Genomic DNA, 20,487 nt, shown 5'->3' with positions numbered 1-20,487 from the left:
ATAAATGGAAGTGAATGAGACTGGATGTCTCGAGCCAAAAAGATTCAAATGGCTGCGTTCACTCGTACACAGAGAATAAGGTGAATACTGCCTAGTTATACTATTTAAGCCTTTAAATGTCACTTTAAGGTGTATAGAAGTGTCTTGAAAAATATCTAGTTAAATATTATTTACTGTCATCAAAGCAAATATAAAATAAATCAAGTTATTAGAAATGAGCTATTAAAAACTATTATGTGTAGACATTTGTTGGGTGGGAAAAAAAATAAACAGAGGGGCTAATAATTCAGGTTTAATAATTCTGATTTCAACTGCAAGTGATTAATCCAAATGAAATCGCAAATGCAATTGATTATACCTGCGATTGTCATGCACATCTTGTCAGGGAAGCAGGGTTGTGTCTTTAGTAGTAAATCCAGTGTCCAGTGGACGCTCTTGCGCGTAATCTCCAAATGTGAATAAACTCATGCAATCCCAATAGCTTTCCTGTGTATATAGAAGATTTAGCTTCTTTGGATTCAGGATCACTAATAAACACACGACTCTGAAGCTATGAAGTGAGTTGGGAGTAAAAACATTAAATTAAATGTCGTGTTTTCATGTGCGGCATTTATTACAGTTGCAATTCACTGAGAGATGATTCAAACAACTGTCATTGTCACAAAACAGTTATCTTGAGTTCATTATCTTCTGAATAAATCGATATTAGATGCGATTTATAGCCTGTTGGTGTACTAGAACTCTATGTAGTAAAATGCTGCTTCATCAGAAGCAAGTCTTGGAGTTAGAACCAGCTTTACTGACAAAATGCGCATAAAAATTGCTGTTGATTAATTGTCTAGCTGTAGTTGTCTCACAGTGAATAAATGCTAGTCCACACTGAGATTTAATCAAGTACACAGCACTACTTTGGATTTATCTTATTTTATTAGCTATTGTAAATCTCTGTTCATAGCGAATACAACCTGTATATAATGTTGATAGTACATCCATCTGTAAATATCACCGTAGTTTTTCTATAACTCTTAATATTTTATACCTGTATCCTACACTTGCTGCTACTGCTCTTCTGGTTAGACCCAAACTGCATTTTGTTGCTTTGTACTTGTACATGTGTAATGACTATGAAGTTGAATCTAATCTAATCGTATTCATCCAAATTTATGCTAAAATCAGCAATATTCAACATTATATGTCTAGTTCTGTGTTTATGATTGATTCTCTTAAGATTTCTTGCATCACCCTATTGATCATGCATCCATAAAATTTGTTTATTCATTATAAAATTAGCGATTTTTCTTTTTTTGCACTGCTGAGCCTCCTCTTTTCTTTTTTCTCTATTTAAAAAATCAATTTCTATTGTGTGATGAGAGCAGGCAATCTGCCTTAACTCACCAAAGATTTATGCATTTTGAATTTGAAAGGCTTGTTTTGAAATCTGGCTGACTCTATAAATCGATTTGTGAGATGCCTAAAATTCCCTCCCCTACTGTATGTCCTCAGTCCCACGACTTAATTTGTTCCTTCATTGTTCCTTCAGTTGTTTTCATTTTCATCACGAAGTGTTCACAGTGACTCACCGCTTACTTCTCTTTGTGCGAGACGCTTTCTTTTTCTCTCCGTGTCTCTCTCTTCTTCTAATGCGTCTGTTTTTTTTTAAACTATATCTAGCCCTCTCCTTTCTTCCCGGTGAAAATCGCCTTCAGAACAAGCTGTACTGTGCTGTCAGGGCCATTCATTGAAGCTCGCAGTATTGATTGGTTTATTATAGCTCCTCTCTAGAGTGGGCCAGTTAATTATGGATTGCCTCTTGTGTTTGGAGGCACAGTCATTGCGAACACAAACCACACTGCCGATCGATTTGTGGCCCTCATTTGACCCCAGTCTCAGGTGACTGAAGGAGGGCTTTCATTCATTCAAGCTTTTGCTTATGGCGAATGCTACTGTCCTTTTTGTACCACCAGTCCATTAGTGTCATCTTTTTCTTTAAATACTGTATTTTCTTTCAAAGCTGAGTGGTGCAGTGATGTATTGGTTTTCTAAGTTAGATTCTGTTAAACGCACTGCCAGGTTGGCTTAGATAAAGTCTTTTGTCTTGTCCCTACAATTATTCTCTACACACGACTTTTCTTACGCATTATTTCTTTCATTTTCTCCATCTCAGGATCGCTCTTGTGAGATCGTCGAGGACATCGAGGCCAACAAGGTGCGGAGAATGAAGAGACGAATCTGTCTGGTGCTCGACTGCCTCTGTGCCCACGACTTCAGTGACAAGACGGCCGACCTCATCAACCTGCAGCATTACGTCATCAAGGAAAAACGACTGAGCGAGCGCGAGGCCATCATTATTTTCTATGATGTGGTGAGAGTGGTGGAGGCGTTGCATAAGGTGAGCTTCAAGCGTTGACCATTTTTCTTGAAAAGCACATTAATTCTTAGTCTAATGTACCAGTCTTCGTTTGATTTAAAATAACTACTTAGTTTGATTTCAAAGTAATAATCTGCACCACTTATGTATCTTAAATAATAAGTCATGGGGCTAGCAATAATATAGCACTTTATACATTTAAACAACTTGCATCTTGTATGTGTATATTTGAGCTTTTACTAGTTTACATAACCTTGATTTTCATGTTTAAATTTTAAAATTAGTTTCACTGAATTTAGTGTTAATTTTGTTTATTTATGTTGTTGTTTTGTTATTTTTATTTTATTATTATCTATTTTCATTTTGTGAGTTTTGGCTGATGTCACCTAAAGGCCGATTTATACTTTTGCGCCAAGTGCACGTGCATGGTCCGGTGCAACCTTGGTGTATGGTCCGGTGTTGTCGCATAGCCCTCGCTCGTGGCTGACGCGCACCTCTTAAAACTGTAACTACATGTTGCAACGACGCAAAGTGCAAGCTCTGTGATTGGTCTGCTTGGTAGCTTTGACCAGTGTGGGGGAGACCAAAGGCTGCGCAAACCCGTCGGAACGAGTGTTTACAAGTGTGAAGTCCCGTGAAGGAGCTCTAGTTGGAAACTGTTGCTTTGTGTTTACCTTATGATTAAAGTCATTGTACGTTTGCCGGTTCCCCTTTCTGAATGGGCGAGTTGTAGCTACTGTAACGTTCAGAAAAGTCCTAAACACCCACGAAGAATCCCTACACAGTGGAAAATAAAACCCCATTGCCAGCTAGCGTTTCAGAAGTATTGTTGAAGAGCAACGCAAACAGCATGCAGAAGTATAAACGCACAACTACACACAAGGTAGGCGACATGGGTCACTCTTATCACTCGATGCAGAAGTATAAATCTGCCTTAAGGCCCCAGTCAAACCAAACACTTTTTTTTTTTGCAGTGAAAGGTGCCTTTTTAAAATGTTTTTCTAATTGCAGCAAGCATTTTTTTGCGCTGTTTATGTGTCTTGTGCGCCTCTTGTTCTAACAACCTACTGCACCTCACTTTTTTGACGGTTTGCTCTGCGTGCATGCAGTTGTAAAAAGTAAACTCTCTAAGGACAACGCACTATATCATGCGCTCCAGCACCAAGACTGTTCATACAGTGGTTGCCTAGCAACATAAAAAGCACAATGCACTGCTCTTCACTAAAGTCAATAAAAAGGCAGAGTCGGTGTGAAAAGCGTGTTTGATATGATCTGCCCCTAATTCATACCTGCCAACATTTGTCTCTAAATTTCTGGGAGACTGGGGGGTGTAAATCTTTGTCTGAATAACACAGTTGAGATCCGGATAGTAACTGTATTGTGGTGTAAGTAACTGCACTATGGACCGGGTTTCGGGCGGCTGCTGCGATCGGACCCCAGGATGTTACAGACTGCCAAAAAGCTGAGTATTGGGGGTGAAATTACTGGAGTTTTCCGGGAGCAATATCAAAACGGGAGGGTGGCGAGAAATGGGTCTGAAAAAACGGGAGTATTGGCAGGTTTACCCTAACTCCTCCGTCTGCAGCGAAGCCATTTTTCCTCACAAAAATATTGTTTACTTTTGAATTGAGTCATAATGCAAAAGTAAACTGGTTGCACCTGACCTTTTTTTTGTTGATTTTAACTGTGAGTCACCTGAATTAAGGAGGATCATTTTCCTTGCCAGTTCTCTGCTGATTGTCATGAGAAAGATATCCAACATGTAGCCTGAATACTCATGTATATATTTTAACCATACACTTTTTTTTTCATTGCAGAAGAACATCGTGCATAGAGACTTGAAGCTTGGAAACATGGTGCTTAATAAAAGGTAAGATGTCTCTCCTTCTTTTTCTTTTCACTAGTGTGCTGCTGGAGATATGTGTGCTCAACTCTGTTGGGGTTTCATAGAGCACCGTCTGGCCTCATTGACCCTTCTCTTCTTGAGCTCTTATTGAGAGTGTGATTCATCCCTACAGGCTGAAGAGGGAGGGAGGGAGCAGTGGGAAACTATCCCAGTTAAAACGAGTAGGCATGGAACGTGCCCTTGCTTCATTCCCCGAAAAAAACAGAGGGTGATGAAGCCGGGGAGGGGGGAGAAACCACACATGCTGGCTTAAAGCCATCTGAGGTTGATAAGCATTGTGAATCGAATTGTCCTAGCGGAGTTCCTTATCCCTCATCCATAAAGACCCTTTTCAAATACCATATGTGCTGCGTGCGTGTCTGTTTCTGCCATGTGTGCGTGTGGAACCGGGATGCATTTAACCATGGTTTTGTTGCCTCTGCCATTTCAAATGTCCCGAGGAACGAGAGACTCACTGACTAATTGAAAATCCTCAGTTCTGCCTGTCACATTTGCCAGCATGTGCTGCTTGCCGCTGAGTTCTCGCATATTGTAGTTCGGTCACATAAGTGCACAGCTTGTCTAATTACGAAACCCGTCACACCATATAAGCTCAGTGGCATGTGTAGAGAAAGTAGGAGTGGGCTCTTCTTTCATCTTTCCCTTTCCTTGTTGCTTTACGAGCAGTTGTACTTTTGCATCCTGGATGGTTGAGTTGACGGTATGCATTGCGCAACTTGCCATTTCACCCATTCAGTTCCACACTGTATAATTTCTTTAAGGTGATATGTTTACACACCTTACACTATCTTAAAAAATTTGGAGTTAGATAAATTTGTTAAAAAAGATTTAATACTTTTATTTATCATGGAAGGTAAAAAATATGACAGAACAAACTCTGTCATAAAAGTCTTAAAGAGTCTTTGCAGGTCTTGAAAAATGCTATTTTAAGACAAAGTTTGGCACAAAATGAAAATGTATATTTTTAAGGATAATATTTGCTGTATTCAACCACGTTTTTAAATGGTTAATCACATACAATTTTTAATTATTTATAAGCTGCAAAAATAAACTGAAAATGTATTGCCCAAGTTTAATTGATGTGTGTAATACTCGTTAATTGCTTATAACAGGTAAATTATAGGCCCAGTTCTATTTTTTTGTACCTCTACCCCTTCCACTTCTCCTTGGCCCTTAAAACAATGTGAAGGGGGAGGGACACCACTACAACATCTGCATCTGTCATCATTAGTCATCGCGATCTTTTAATTCATATGAGATCGACTGCTGCTGTAGTTATTCCACTTGCGTTTTTTTTTTTTTTGGTATTTATATTCAGGTAATCACTGAAGGCAATAATATCATGTTATCATAACAGTATAATGTGGCAATAAGCTTTGAACTGTACCGTGTATTTACACTGTGGCCATATTCATTTAAACACACGAAAACAACAATAACATTAAACACACTGTAAAAAGGTCATTCACAGCCACTAAACTTTTTTTGTCAAGAGTATTCGAGTGCCATCGAGTGACGCATGTGAAAGTATGTTGTGGGACTACTATAAAAGAGTTATCATTATGGATTATAGACAGCGAAATTTATCATTTTTTTATCATTTTTTTTTGTAAACATGGCGGTAAAACACGAACACCGTTATGAATGCATTGAAACATATGCTTGTTTGTTGTAAAAATTATTAACGATGACACTAAAATATTAATTTGTGCATCTCTTGACTTCCGTGTGCAGCTATGTTGCGGATGTAGATGGTGTATTCTGGGAAATTTTCGTACCTCTTGGTTTGGTTCTGAAAAATATTAGTTTCAAGGGCTATCTAGCCCTTCCCCTTAGCCCTACACTTTCAAACTAAAAAGAATTGGACACTCCTATCCCTTCATGTGAACACCCAAAACAAGGGGAAGGGGAAGAGCTAAGAGGTCCAGTTGGGATTGGGCCATAATTTTGCCACCATTTCTGCTGGTATGTTTCACACATTAATTCAATTTGAGTATTTTCAGTTTAGTTTCTTATCTTGTAATTTACAAATTAAAACTGGTTGGCAGATTGAAATGATATAACAACGTTTTTATTTTTGCTTTGCACCTAACTTTGCACACGTCATGCAGAACGCACATTTAAATAAATTGCAGTTTTGCATATAGCGTTTCCATTTTGCATGTTACATTCTGAAATTAGTTTTGCTTCTCATATGTTCCCTAAATCTGAGCCATAACTTTGGAGATCTTTTTGAAAGGAAAGGGGATCTTATGTTTTTAAAGCTAGGCTTTCAGAAATTGCTTACTCTAGCTTTAAGTCACACTTACATTTGTGTGGTGTTTACTTAAAAGTGCTTATGCATCAACCAATTGAGTCTGGCATAAAAAAGTTGTCTCACTTCTGCTTCCTTTCTCATAGTCCTACTGATTATAAAACTGACAGGATGGCAAAAATAAAATAGGAAATTCTAGTACAGAATATAGCTAGTGTTTCTTTTATATCTTGGTAAATTTACCATGTATTTTCTTTTCTTTACAAAAAGGCTTGGGAACTTATTTTTGCCCTAATTTCCTGCATGTGCCATTGTCAAGTCAAAACATTTTAGAGCCTTTTTTCTTGGAAGCAATTTAAAAGGACAGGCATGGACCGGCATCGGATTGCTAAACAACAAAAGAAAACTCATCCACACACAAACACACTCGTCATTGGACCCTATGGTGATGAAACCAAGCAGCCTGGTCTGTCTGCTTCAGTTCAGCGAGAGAGCAGAACACTGTGTCCCAGCTGGAGATAATACAGCCCTCTGCCAAAGGATCCATAGCTCAGAGCTGAGTCACACTCACGTAACGCTGGCAGAGCTCACTCTCTCTCTTTCTCTCGCTCTTTCTCTTCTTTTCACTCTCCAAAATACCCTTGTGATCCTACTGTCTGTGTGACCCTGCCCAGCCAGCAGACTGTTGGCTTTGGGTGGAATGGAAAGTACTTGGTATTAGTCATAAGTGGTCCATGACATGTACACTCGCTTTAGCCCTTTGAAAACCACCCAGCTGAATCTGCTGTCATGCAATATCTGTGAAGCTTTCTGCAGAATAGCATTGTTTGCAATCAGCTTTTTTTTTTTTTTTTTGGCAATACGCTTCTCTCACATTTCACAAGTGTTTTTTGAAACTACTTCATACCATTACTTCATACCTGTTTTTGCGTGTTGACAGCTTGCACACTCCACTCTTCAAGCGTGTCAGTGCACCATATGGCTGTCACCATCAAGACTCTATAAAAGTGAACAAATTGCCTGATTTGCACATTTGCTTCCACTATTAGCTCTGTTCCTCTTACAGCACAGCATTGCCTAAGCAAAGGAACTCCATTACCAATCCATTGCATCAAAATCCCACATTAACCTCATCCCGTAGAGGCAGTTCTGACCGGATTTCAACATCAAGACTTCCTCTTGCGTTTTAAACCATTTAAGTTTTCCCATCAACAGGGGCTAATTTTAGCAGCACTGAGCAACCGGGGAGGCTTCTGGTCTCTTCACATGAGCAGGAAGTTGAGAATGAGCAATGAGAATGTCCTGAGGAGAAATGCTTGCTGACTCTTTTTGCCCGGGAAGCAAAGCACAAATAGTCAGGATGAGACCAGATAAAAGCTTTCGTTTAGGCTGAGACTGTTGTGAAAACTAGATGAAGCTGGACGAGGCATGTAAAGAATGGCTTCTAAAAGGCTCCTAGTAGTTACAAGCAAAGTGTTTGGTTAAATACACTAGCAGTCAGTAGGAATTAACAAGTGGGCTTCGGCCCGGTTCAAGTGCCCTTTGGCTCTCTGCTCATCAGCATTTTCAGCTTGTTTGACAGCTGTGTGCTAGTTTTACAATTGGTGCAATTCTATAAAACGTGCTGTTAATAAAAAAAATGCTGCTAATAATGATGCGTTTTTTTCTAATTTATGTACAAATATCTTGATGTATTGTGCATGATTTTTTTTTTGTGATCCATTGCAAAATCGATGATATCGTGATATCTCAATACTGGGGATATCATGATAATGTCATATCACGGGTTAACCTGTGATTCCCACCCCTACCGATGAACCGTTAAAGGTCCCATGAAATTGAAAATAAAGCTTGTAGTTTGTTACTTTCGCCTAAGTGTATCAACAATTTTATTCACGTAACTGCATACATACTACAGTTTCTCGTCATATTATAACCAATCAAATGTTCTCTAGTATCTGACATACCACGCCCCTTCAAGATGCTTCTCATTTGCTTTTCATTTGATGCACTTGATATCAACCACTCTCACTGTCAGAGCCGTGATAAAACACTATTGGCTGTTTTTTTAAAAAGGGGAGGAGCTACACTGTCTCACCTTCTGTTTGTGTGTCGATTGAGATTTAGTCAAACATTGAATAAGAATGCACATTTCAAAGCACTTTACAGGACCATTAATGTCTTAATAATAGGCAGGTAATAAGCCAGAAGTTAATAGCATGAATTGTGACTTAAACTAAAGCTTCACAAAATTAATAATTATTTAAACAAGCTCATTCTGCTCACAAAGGCTGAATATATTTAATCAAAATATACAGTAAAAATTAAGAAATGTTATTGTAATATACTATTCTGTCTTTTAATGAATGTAGTTTAAAAGCTGAATTTAAAGCAGCATTTTCAGCATCATTACTTCATCATTACATTACAGTCTTTAGTGCCACGCTATCCTTCAGAAACCGAATGAACAAATCCTTTTTACCAGCGTACAAATGAATGGGAACATGAATAAGGATAATGTGTTAAGTCAGTAGGTAGAGAGCATGTGGTCTTTTGTGGCTGGTTGAATGCATTTGACCACATGAGTGTTTGCGCTATGAAAGCAACCTTTAAGAATGCATTTTAACTCTCTTTGTAAGAGTGGTCAAACATTTTTGCCCTAGTTTAAACCTGTTTAGCGTTTAAACCTCCTTTTATAAATGTATTAACAACCAAATCTCAAAACCAAGCGCAAATGGGGCCTGAAACATCTTTGTGTGAGCTTAAATTTTATGAATTCGCTCCACTTTGTTACAATTTGTACAAAAACAGAACACTAAATCAATTTTATGAAACATTAATAAACTTTTACATAATGACTAATCTAGTTTGTTCTTTTTATTGTTGCTGTTCTAATATAATTTAATCATCACCCTCCTTTTTAAATGAAGATAGTAATCAGCCTTAAATCGGTAAGGAACTCTTCTGGGAAAAACCAAGCTTCTGAAACAGGCCGGTTTGTAGCTGTTAGGCGTAAGTGTGACAGTCACTTTCAGGGCGTGAAAGTGAGAGCATAACTGGGGAAGCATGGGAAAAGAGGATGTTGCTGAGAGATGTAGCTGCTGTGGTGGTGTTTTTTTATAGTTATGGGAGATTACAGCTGCGACTGTGTGAATTCTCACATTGGAGTCCCCTGCTTCAGCTCCATCAGCTGACGTGCTAATTTTGCTCATTGTAAACACGAATGGCTTTTTTTACGCCAGAGCGTGTGTGTGTGTCGGAGCACTTGTTTTCATTTCATGCCTGTCAGTGAAAAAGTGCTGTTCTTTCCTTTCTGAGGTTCAAAGATTAGTCATTCCTAAGCTTGTGAGAAGCCACAGGTGACTCACTTGTTTGTCAAGTGCACTCACGGTGTGTCCTGTCATGTTGGGTTCTGCTTTCTGGAAAGGCAAAATGGCTCATTGCCACAGATTAGGTTTAATGACATCAACAAAAATATTAAAGGCATGTTTGCACAGATACAAGAATGACTCACCTAACAACAGGTAGAGTTTTGTTTTGATTGGCATACATAGTGTAAAAAGTGTTTGTTTTCTATACCTTTGCAGACAGCAGATTTGAGTAAATTGAGTACATTTAGGAGTGTGTATGTTTTTTTTTTCTCTAACGATAATTAAGGAAAGTGATGTTTTTGTTGCTTTGCTTTTAACCTGGCCTATCATGGATATATCATTGACAATAGAACTGCCAGTAGGTGGCAGCGGTTCCTGTCTTACTGAGTGATTTATTGAATCGTTTGTTCAAATGATTTATTGAAAACAGAAGATTTATTTCTAAACAAAGCAAGGCACTGATGTGTTCATCTTGAAGTGGTGTTGTGTAGACCATTCTGTGTATGATATCAAAGAACCAGAGCAGTGATTAAAAAGCTGTCTGGTCCATATGCTTTCCATATGGTCTATGCAGCGCTGCTTTAAAGCCCAGTACACACCAAGACAATGCCAAAGAACTATCGGCAATGAAAACTGACTGTGTGGACACTAAATATCAGCTGTGTCAGCTTCTGTCTGGAATAAAAAAAATAGCACGAAAACCAAATTAGTGACAGCCATCTGAAATAAGAATATGTGTTATGCACCTACTTGAGAGGATGTGTCTTTCCATACCTGCAGGAAGCAGTAGTCAGTCTTGTCATTCCACTAAGGGAAACCGGAACTAGTGCTGCACACATACAAGCAGCAAACAAAAGCAGCATTATGTACTTTGTCGATCACCACTAAGGATTGGCTTGTTCAATTATGTTTGATAATCTATATTACAGCCAGCATCTTTGTTCTCTTGACTTTTGTCCTCCGCTTAGTTTCATGATTTTAGTTTGTCTTCTCATGCTCTGATTTCTAACTGAACAGCCAATTAAATCACTCTTTCATCGATGGACAATGCCAACTCTAACATGCCTAATCTGGCAAACTCCCTTCGACGTGAGCCTGACAAGATATGACGTGTGAAACACGCCAAACAATCTATCTTGACAGAAGCTATTTGGTGGCCTAACATTTCCTAATGGCCAACTGTTGTCTTGGTCCCATCCTTAAAATGAGCACACCTCCGGTCATTGAGTGGATTGAACCAAATGATTATTTTTTTTTTAAAAAACAGATCAGTTTAATAAGTAATGTGTAATTATATAATGCATTTATTGTGTATGGCCATACTCTTCCCCATCATGAGGGGGAGGAGTCTCCACCAGTTTGCAGAATCCACTTGGATGATGCGACTGCAACCACTGGACAACGGTATCAATGTAGTCGCCAAGCACCATCTATAGATGGAGTGGAGAGACAGTGATAGAGCTAATTCTGAGCATGGGGATGATTGGGAGGCATGATGGGGAAGGGCCTATGAAGGGAATTGGCCAAGGCAGCAGGGTTGCACCCCTATTCTTTATGAGAAATGCCAAGGGATTTCTGAAGAGCACAGAGAGTTGGGACTTCTGAAAGACATCGCTTACTGACAGTATAGTGTCCCATTCACTTAACTGGGGTATTAGGACTCACACAGACTGCAGATTGAGTGCCCCCTGCTGGCCTCACTAACACCAGCAGCAACCTGGCTTTCTTATGTGGTCTCCCATCCAGGTACTGACCAGGCATAGTCCTGCTTAGCTTCTGTGAGTAACTGGTCTTGGGCTGCAGGGTGATCTAGCTGTGGCATAGTTTAGGAAAAAACACAACTGATGCTTTGATATCTGGCTTTAACTTTATTTTCATTAGCACAAATAGGAAAACCGACACTAATGTTTGTACAATGCAATTCACTTGTATTCTTATAATGCTATTCCTACACTGATGGTGTTAGCATTCTCCACAAAAAAAACAATTCTCAGTGTTTTTGTAACATTTTAGCAAAGTGAGTGGCCATGTAGTTTGACTAAAACATTAATTCCAATATTGTCACGGACAATAAATATAACCTAAAATACAGTCATTTGAAATGGCTTTTTGTCAGGATTAATCTGTCAAAAACTTGAGAATTTGGGGGAAAAAAGTTTCTTTTATTTACTTTTTTATTTTTTCTGAAGGAATGTAATATTTTATTTTTGGGTAGAACTTTTCAATAACAGTATTGGTTGTCCTGTTATAAATGTTATTTTGCAAAATACAAAAATGTGGCTGTCTTTTTTTTTCCTTTTCTTACCTAGTGCTAAATACGATATTAGACTTTTCCAGGCTTTCATATTATGTATTTTACAAGCTATCTTTTTAATCTAAGCACTGGACCTGATGCGGAAACTCATGGCTGTTTGACGTCATTGTTGTGTTTGTGTGTGTGTCACAGGACCCATCGGATCACCATCACAAACTTTTGCCTTGGCAAGCATTTGGTGAGTGAGGAAGATCTGTTAAAGGACCAGCGAGGCAGTCCAGCCTACATCAGCCCAGATGTCCTGAGCGGTGAGAATCCAGAGTGTGTGTGTGTGTTTATGTGTGACTCGCATGACTCACCCTCCATGTCACCACTGTAATCAAAGCTCATAAACCCAACCACCTACACGGCCCTAATCAGGACAGCAGTCACAAACCGTCAAAGCGGATGAGCAATAGTTGCATTTATTGAAGTCATTATTTGCATAGTGCGCCGCAAGACTTGACCTGTTAGCTCATCAACGACTCGATACCAAAACTCTTCCTCTACGCTGGTTGTCAAGGCCTCGGGCAGATCTCAGCAGTGCGGTGGATCAAATTAACATCGCTTGTATCACGAGGTCTATCTTTCCAAACAATCTCTCTTTCTGCACGGAACTCCGGTTCATTCAAGTGATGTCTTTTGAGTACACTGGGCTTGCTGTTTATCTTAAGTGTCAAACGTTTATGTTAAAGGAGGTGTGCTTTCGTTAAAGAAAGGTTCTTGATTTTAAGAAAAAAGGTTGTGCTGAAATTCTGTTAGTGGGCACTGTAGTTAACCGAGAAATATGTTGACAATTTTTTTTTATCTAGTATTTAAAAACACAATAAATATTATTATGATGGATGTCCATTGTGTGCTAAACTTTTCCTATTTATCATTTTGAATATGCAAATAATTATTATATGTTTATTAGACAATGTGTTACTGCTTTTATTACTTTTTATTCATATATTTGACGTTTTAAATTTTTTTTAAACTCTTAAAATAAGAAAATATTTAGGCATATTAAACATCCCCAATATTTAATTCAATTCAATTCAGCTTTATTTGTATAGCCCTTTTACAATGTAGATTGTGTCAAAGCAGCTTCACATAAATGGTCATAGTAACTGGAACAGTGTAGTTCAGTTTTTAGTGTTTAAGTTCAGTTCAGTTTAGCTCAGTTCAGTGTGATTTAAAATCATTACTGAGAGTTCAAACACTGAAGAGCAAATTCATCGATGCGTAGCTCTAACAATCCTGAACCATGCGAGCCAGTGGCGACAGCGGAGAGGGAAAAAAAAACTTCACCTGATAGGAGTGAAGAAAAAAAACCTTGAGAGAACCAGACTCAGTTGGGCACGACCATTTTAATTTCTCTGCTGGCCAAAAGTCTTGTACAGAGCTTCAGTCACCAATATTGTATCACCAACTGAGAAAGTAGGCTTTAACTAAAACCAAAGCTTAGAAAATGTAAATGTAAATGAGTGATGTTTCAGTAGCTATGTCTCCATCCACCTATTTTCATGCACATTTTCCATATGCGCATAAAAAAAAAACAGTTGGAATGGCCAATATGCGCATTAATTTTAAAAATGCACACACAAGCTGGTTTATACATCTGCGTCGAGTGATCAGAGTGACCCACAGCATATGTATTGCGAGTAGCTGTAAATTTATACTTCTGCGTCAAGTGCTCGGCATGACTCACGGCACATGTATTGCGAATAGCCGTATATTTATACTTCTGCGCCAAGTGATCGGCGTGACCCACGGCACATGTCTTGCGAGTAGCCGTTTAGTTATACTTCTGCGTGCTGTTTGTGTTGCTCTGCAATAACACTTCTGAAACGCTAGTTGGCAGTAGGTTTTTTTGTTCCTCTCTATCGAGTTTCTTTGCAGGTGTTTTGTTTTTTCTGAACGCTACCTTAATGTGAAACCTGAAACTCACTCATTCAGTGGCAGAACCGGCGGATGTGCAACAACTTTAATCATAAGGTAAACACAAAACAAACATTTCCATCTGGAGCTCCTTCATGGTGCTCGACACGTGTAAACAATCGCTCCATCGGGCTCTCAGCACCACCCACACTCGTCACAGCTACGAAGCCGACCAATCACAAAGCTTGCGCTACACGTTGTTGTAGTTGCATTTTTTTGAGCAGTGCGGGTCACCATCATCGTCAGCCACAGCGAGGGCTATGCAACCACGCGAATGCTGCGCCAGACCATACTTATGCACTTGACGCAGAAATATAAATCAGCCTTAACTGTGTAGAATACACTTTTTATTCGATAAAAAAATGCACATAAACTAAGATGAAAACACTTTTACTGAACAAATTCCAGTATGTGCATGTGATTTTGTTGTTAACCATTTCAGTATTAGTGTTATTAGATTATTAAGTACCTCCAGAATTATCAAAAGCATCTTAAAACGACACCATGTGTTCATTGCGTGTCGGCATTGTCTTCTGAGGTGCAAGTAATTTATTAAATAAGAAAAAGATTCACGCAGCTTCTCCTACCACAGTAAATTTCATTTTCACTTTTGATTTTTGGCTCCAGTTATTCAAGAAGTGGCGATTTTGTTCTCTTTTACTCATTAGATGGAAGGGCTGCTTTATTTGCACGTCTTTTTTGCGATATTCTGGTTTTGCGCATATATTTAATTCGCATTTGTGGATGGAACATAGCTATTGACTTTTAAATTCGTTTTAATACTGAAAGGTCAATTTAAATATTTCATTTTGAACCAAATGTTATGTTTGAAAGGCAAAAAAAATTTAATGCGTGCTTTAAATCTAGTTTTTTGTTGACGCGCTTGCTAAAGTATCCTAACAACTCCCCCTTTCCAAAATCTGACTTTGTTGATGATGTTTTTGGGGGTTTTCCAACACCTCTATGGATGTAGGCTTTGGTTAGATGGTGCATTCCGAGCATGCATGTTAAACAGAGGCGCAGCCAAGCTCTTGTTTGCGGTCTCCATTCACAGTAAAATGACAGAAAGAAACCGGGAGTAAATCAGCCGAATATGACAGCAGAACAAAGGGAGAGCTGCTTCAGTGAGTCATCACAATGAGTCATGCAGAGAGGAACTACTCTTCCTGCTCTTTCTCTCTCTCTTCCTCTCACTGTTTTTTCCATTGCTCACTCTCTCGTTCCCTCTCTTTCGCTTTCTCATGCGTAGGGTCAAAGTAGAAGCAGAGAAATGTGTACCTTACTGAAAAAATATATTATACACATCGAGCTGTTTACCAAACACAAATCTACCCAATTAACCCCTCTTTTAAAACCCAGCTCCCATGACTCATTTGTACTCTTCTGGCACGTTGTGTTCTGTTGTCCATTTATGGTGGTAAACAAAGCTGTATGTTGAGCGTGAACAAGGTTTGGGTGACTATAAAAGATGGTGACATTGTTGGTAACATGTTTTATGTATGTACTACCATGGTTTGTGGTCATGACATTTCAGCAAGTGTGCTTTAAATTGGTTAAAATTAACCATCATTTTTTTCTGGGGTGGTATGGTGGCTCAGTGGTTAGCACTGTGGCTTCACAGCAACAAGGTTGCTGGTTCAAATCCTGGGTGGCCCAGTTGGCATTTCTGTGTGGAGTTTGTATGTTCTCCCAGTGTTGGTGTCTGTTTTCTCTCAGTGTTCCGGTTTCCCCCACAGTCCAAACTATACATGTGGTATAGGTGAATTGGCTAAGCTAAGTTGGCCATAGTGTATGTGTGTGTGAATCAGTGTGTATGGGTGATTCCCAGTTTCAAGGGTTTCTGCTGGAAAGGCATCTGCTGTGTGAAACATATGCCGAAATAGTTGGTGGTACATTCCACCGTGGAAACCTCTGAAATGGAGACTAAAGGCTGATGGATACTTTTCCAAGCGCACGCATATGGTCCGGCGCAGCCTTCATGTGGTCGTAAACGCCTCGTCTTGGCTTGCGCGCACCTCTCAAAAAAATTTTACTAGTGCAAGCTCTGTGATTGGCGGTGCCTCGAGCCAGTTGGAGCGAGTATTTACAAGTTGTGGAGTGCCGTGAAGGAGCTCCAAATAGAAGCTTTTGTTTTATGTTTACCTTATGATCAAAGTTGGTTCCCGCCTCTGAATGAGCAAGTTTTAGCTACTTGTAGCATTCAGAAAAACAAAACACCCGTGAAGAAACTACACAGAGGAACATAAAAACCTACTACCACCTATTATTTCGAAAGTGCTATTGTAGAAGAACACAAACGGCATGCAGATCTTTAAATGCTACACACAAGATAGGAACTGTGGGACACACCAATCACTCTACGCAGAAGCCTTTCATAAGCCGAAGGAAAATGAATGAATGTTTTCTACTGTCTTTTTAACCATAAAGAATATTTCAACTGTAAATTCTGTTATTTTAAACATAGCTTTTAATCAAAGAATAGTGCTGTTTAATGGACTTACTTCTAAAATAGTATTTCTGAAGGATCACACAGGAATAAATTGAATCTTAAAATGAATTCTATCAGAAAACCATCTTTATTTATAAAGAATTGACTTTTTTTACAGAACAAGGTCAGCAAAGAGACTTCTTTCGAAAACAATCATATATTGTCTCCATACTTTTGCACTGTTGTGCATAACTGATTTTCAGTTTACTTAAATTAGGTAGTTGGCTATTTGCTTGCCAAACTAATTCCATTAACTGCTGCTGGTATCTTTTGGGCGCTAATTTGGGTTCACTGCTACTTCTTCCAGTTTAATGCAAGTCAGGCTTTTAAATCATGTCTGCTATGTGTAATCACATCTACGTGAAAATGAACTCTAAATGATAATTTGGTAACACTTTATAATAACTACACACTTAGAATCATATGTTAAGCATTACCAAATAGTTAACTCATTATTTGTTAAGCATTAGCTCTACATAATAAGACATTAGTAAGTAGTTTATAACTACATACAAATGCTGTGTTATTGACTTAAAAATCCAATTATAATTTTTTTTAATAACTTCACTTTCATACTTTGTTACTGATTAATTTTTCATCACTAAATTAAGTATTGCATTATTTACAAATCATTTGTATTTAAGAGTAGTTGGTGATTTTTTTTTAAGAGCGTCTAGAATGAGTTTGTAAACGATTAAACTATTCAAATCAACATTTATATATCTTATTATTCAGGCATATAGTAATGGCTGCTATGTATGTTAGTAAATACTTTATTAACTCAACTTCATGCAGTTTTGTGACCTAATCTAAAGTGAGGGCTATTTATGCTTAAATGAAAATTAAAGGCTCACATTCAAATGTCTATTGATGTAGAGTTATTGCTTAACAAATGATGAGTTGACTATTTGCTAATGCTTTATAAATGATTAATAGTGTGTAGTTATTATAAAGTGGTACAGATAATTTAATAAAATGCTTTATGCAAGTACATGAATTCAAATGTTTCTAGAAGCATGCTTTTATTTCAGGTGATTTCATAGTGGAGAATAGTTTAGTAAAATCAATAGCAGTGGTTTATAACTAACTATTCAAATGTGACAGGGTCAATTAAGTGTCTTCCTCGACATGTGTGTATTCTAATGTTTTTTTCAGTGATCCGATCACTAGTGGTCAGAAATGACTTATGACCATTTTTACCTGGTATTAAAATGTGTTCTATGCATCTCTTGTCATCAGTTTTTTTTCGTATTTGTAGAGGGTTGGTTTCTTGACCCAAGAGGCAGTTTCAGTTTGATTGTTGTAGAAATGATCGATTAAAAAAAGTATTTTGTGTGTCCATGTAGGTCGACCGTATCGTGGCAAGCCCAGTGATATGTGGGCACTCGGTGTAGTGCTGTTCACCATGCTTTATGGCCAGTTCCCATTCTACGACAGTATACCTCAAGAGCTCTTCCGCAAGATCAAAGGAGCAGAGTACTCCATCCCTGAGTGAGCGTCTCCATTATGTCTTTCTGCTTTGATATGTATCCATTCTGTTTAAATAAGAGAATTAGCAAATCTTGTGCTTGTTTTCAAGGGTGGTTTACTTAAAAATGGCAATTTTGATTGCAACAAATTCATGTTGTTTACATTTGAATGTCAATGTTTACATTCAACAACAATTAGGTTTTTTTTCTTAAAAACTGTTAGAACAATTTCATGATAGTTGTGCACTCGTTTTGAAGCTTAAAATCATTTTAAGTTTTATGATTTTAGAATTTTATAATATGATTTTTGTGAACTATTTCTCTAAATAAAGGCTCTTAAATCTGTATCGTGCAAATGGAAATGCTTATTTGTCTTTTCCACAGGGATGGACGTGTCTCTGAAAGTACAGTGTGTTTGATCAGGAAGCTCCTGGTGCTTGACCCCCAGCAGAGGCTCACCGCCACAGAGGTGCTGGAGTCTCTGAGTGCCATCATCGCATCCTGGTGTGTCTCATCTCTATATCTGAAACTGAGATCAACTTTATACTTCCCTTTTTTTAGCCCAGACTTATTTGTCAGAGTTCAGATAACTTCTTAGGAATTCATGTGATCGGATGATGTCATCTTTGGTCAACAATGTTGTCTCGCCACATTTTTGCAATTCGTTGCACTTTTTAGTCATGCATCAAGCTCCCTTAGGTGTAGATTTGAAAGTACCCAATTGTCATTGTCTATTTTTACCATGTTTCTTTTCTTTTTAAATATAAATAGGCAATCTGTTTCCTCGATGAGCGGCCCTCTGCAAGTGGTGCCAGACATAGACGATCAGCTTAACCACCCCGAGCATCTTCAGGAGGTCAGTACACACTCACAGGAGCTGAAATAATATACAAAAGTTTAAGTTGAAGGGTCTTATATTTTAAACACAATCATACTCAATATATAAACAATTCTTTAGACAGGTGGCTCTAAACCAGAGGGCATGATCAAACATCCTATATAACTTAAAATGACTTCTAAGAAATTGTTGTTATTATTATTGTTTACATTTTACAGAGGAAGTGCTTGCAAGTATTGTGGCATCTATATGATATATTGCATACATGTTTTGATTCAAATAATTATAAATTTATGTAAGAACTATTTTATTAATACATTATATGAAGAGTTCAGATGCAAAAACAGATGCAGATTTTTTTCTTAGCCTCCTTCATTTCCTTCATTACTTCAGTAATTTCATTTTAAAGGTAATGTAAAGAACTTGTTTGTCACTATAAAAGTATAACTACTAAGCCTTCACACAGGAGTTGGAGAAAAATGCTCATTTTAATTAGTAAATATCAAATGGAATTTAGAGGTTTTTGCAACTAAACTCTTCATATGTAATTCAGTCTTGTATGATAAATAAGCAAGATAAAATAATGCAAAAATGTCAGTTTTCAAAAGAGTTTACTGAACATCAGGTCTTCCATTGGCTGTGCAAATTGATAGTTACATCATTAGTTAGTTTTGTCAGGCTGGGGTCCGTTTTCGTGCGTAGATTACACAATCAGCTGGATTCGGTTATTGATGATTTGACATGATCCAGGATCATTTTCTTCTTCAAAACTCATCCGAGAGTTGTTGCCATAACAACACTTCAGGTAGCTCGAACCTTCTTGGGAGCGGGCTTATTTCATATTAACAGGATTAGATCTTCTGCTCTGTTCAAGCAAAGGTAATACTAAAAGTATGTACTAAATTCTGATATTTGGGAAAATAGTAAGTAGTTAAACAAATTATATATAAAAATTATTTATATATGATAAAAAACTTACACATAAAACTTATGCACTTCACATAAAATCTGCACTTGAAATAAAAGTACAAAGACTTTCACTCCTTAAGGTGCTCCTTAAGGCAGGGGTGTCCAAACTCGTTCCTAGAGGGCCGGTGTCCTGCAGATTTTAGCTCCAATTTGACTCAACACACCTGCAAGAATATTTCTGGAAAGCTGTGGCGACCCCCGGATTATTAAAGGGACGAAGCCGAAAAGAAAATGAATAAATGAACTTTAGTACAATTTGTGTGCGACAGTGGACATGTACAATATTTGACTATTTAAGTAATTTATGTAATAAATTGTTTAAATTTAAGTAATAATTTATGCAGTCATACACACGTTTTGACAGCTAATATGACTGTGATTTGATGCTTTGCAAAAGGTGCAGACACCTTTACCGATATCAAAAAAGTTTTTTGATGCTAAATTAATTTTAACTCAGTTATTCCTTACTCGATTAAGAAGCTTAAATAGGCCTAGGCTACTATGATGAAAGAAAAATCCGCTCTAAATATAAAACTATATAAATTGCTAAATACTATTGACACATGAAAGTGTAAAGCTTAAAGCTCACAACAATTGTGGAAAGTTAT

The 20,487-nt window shown here is 37.9% G+C and overlaps 1 protein-coding gene across 4 annotated transcripts in view; it reads left to right on the top strand.

The window, feature by feature from the left end:
* The window catches only part of stk40 (serine/threonine kinase 40), a 37,285-nt gene that overhangs the window by 13,036 nt on the left and 3,762 nt on the right, over positions 1 to 20,487 (top strand). For 2 of the 4 annotated variants that reach the window (XR_015511718.1, XR_015511719.1), the window contains exons 5-10: positions 2,165 to 2,389; positions 4,186 to 4,238; positions 12,346 to 14,172; positions 17,950 to 18,094; positions 18,457 to 18,576; positions 18,844 to 18,928. Coding sequence is in view for 2 of the 4 variants with exons in the window: in XM_087287415.1 (XP_087143541.1) it covers positions 2,165 to 2,389; positions 4,186 to 4,238; positions 12,346 to 12,461; positions 17,950 to 18,094; positions 18,457 to 18,576; positions 18,844 to 18,928 (744 nt within the window). In the remaining 2 variants the exon portion in view is untranslated. The remainder of the gene's footprint in view (positions 1 to 2,164; positions 2,390 to 4,185; positions 4,239 to 12,345; positions 14,173 to 17,949; positions 18,095 to 18,456; positions 18,577 to 18,843; positions 18,929 to 20,487) is intronic. The other 2 variants (XM_087287415.1, XM_087287416.1) reach the window with 1 other exon arrangement.

Source organism: Danio rerio, chromosome 16 (genome assembly GCF_052040795.2).
Source record: "Danio rerio strain M-AB ecotype USA chromosome 16, GRCz13ab, whole genome shotgun sequence".
In the NCBI taxonomy this organism is placed as follows: Eukaryota; Metazoa; Chordata; class Actinopteri; order Cypriniformes; family Danionidae; genus Danio; species Danio rerio.
Note: the sequence above shows the minus strand (reverse complement) of the source record. Positions and strands in the feature narration are given on the sequence as shown.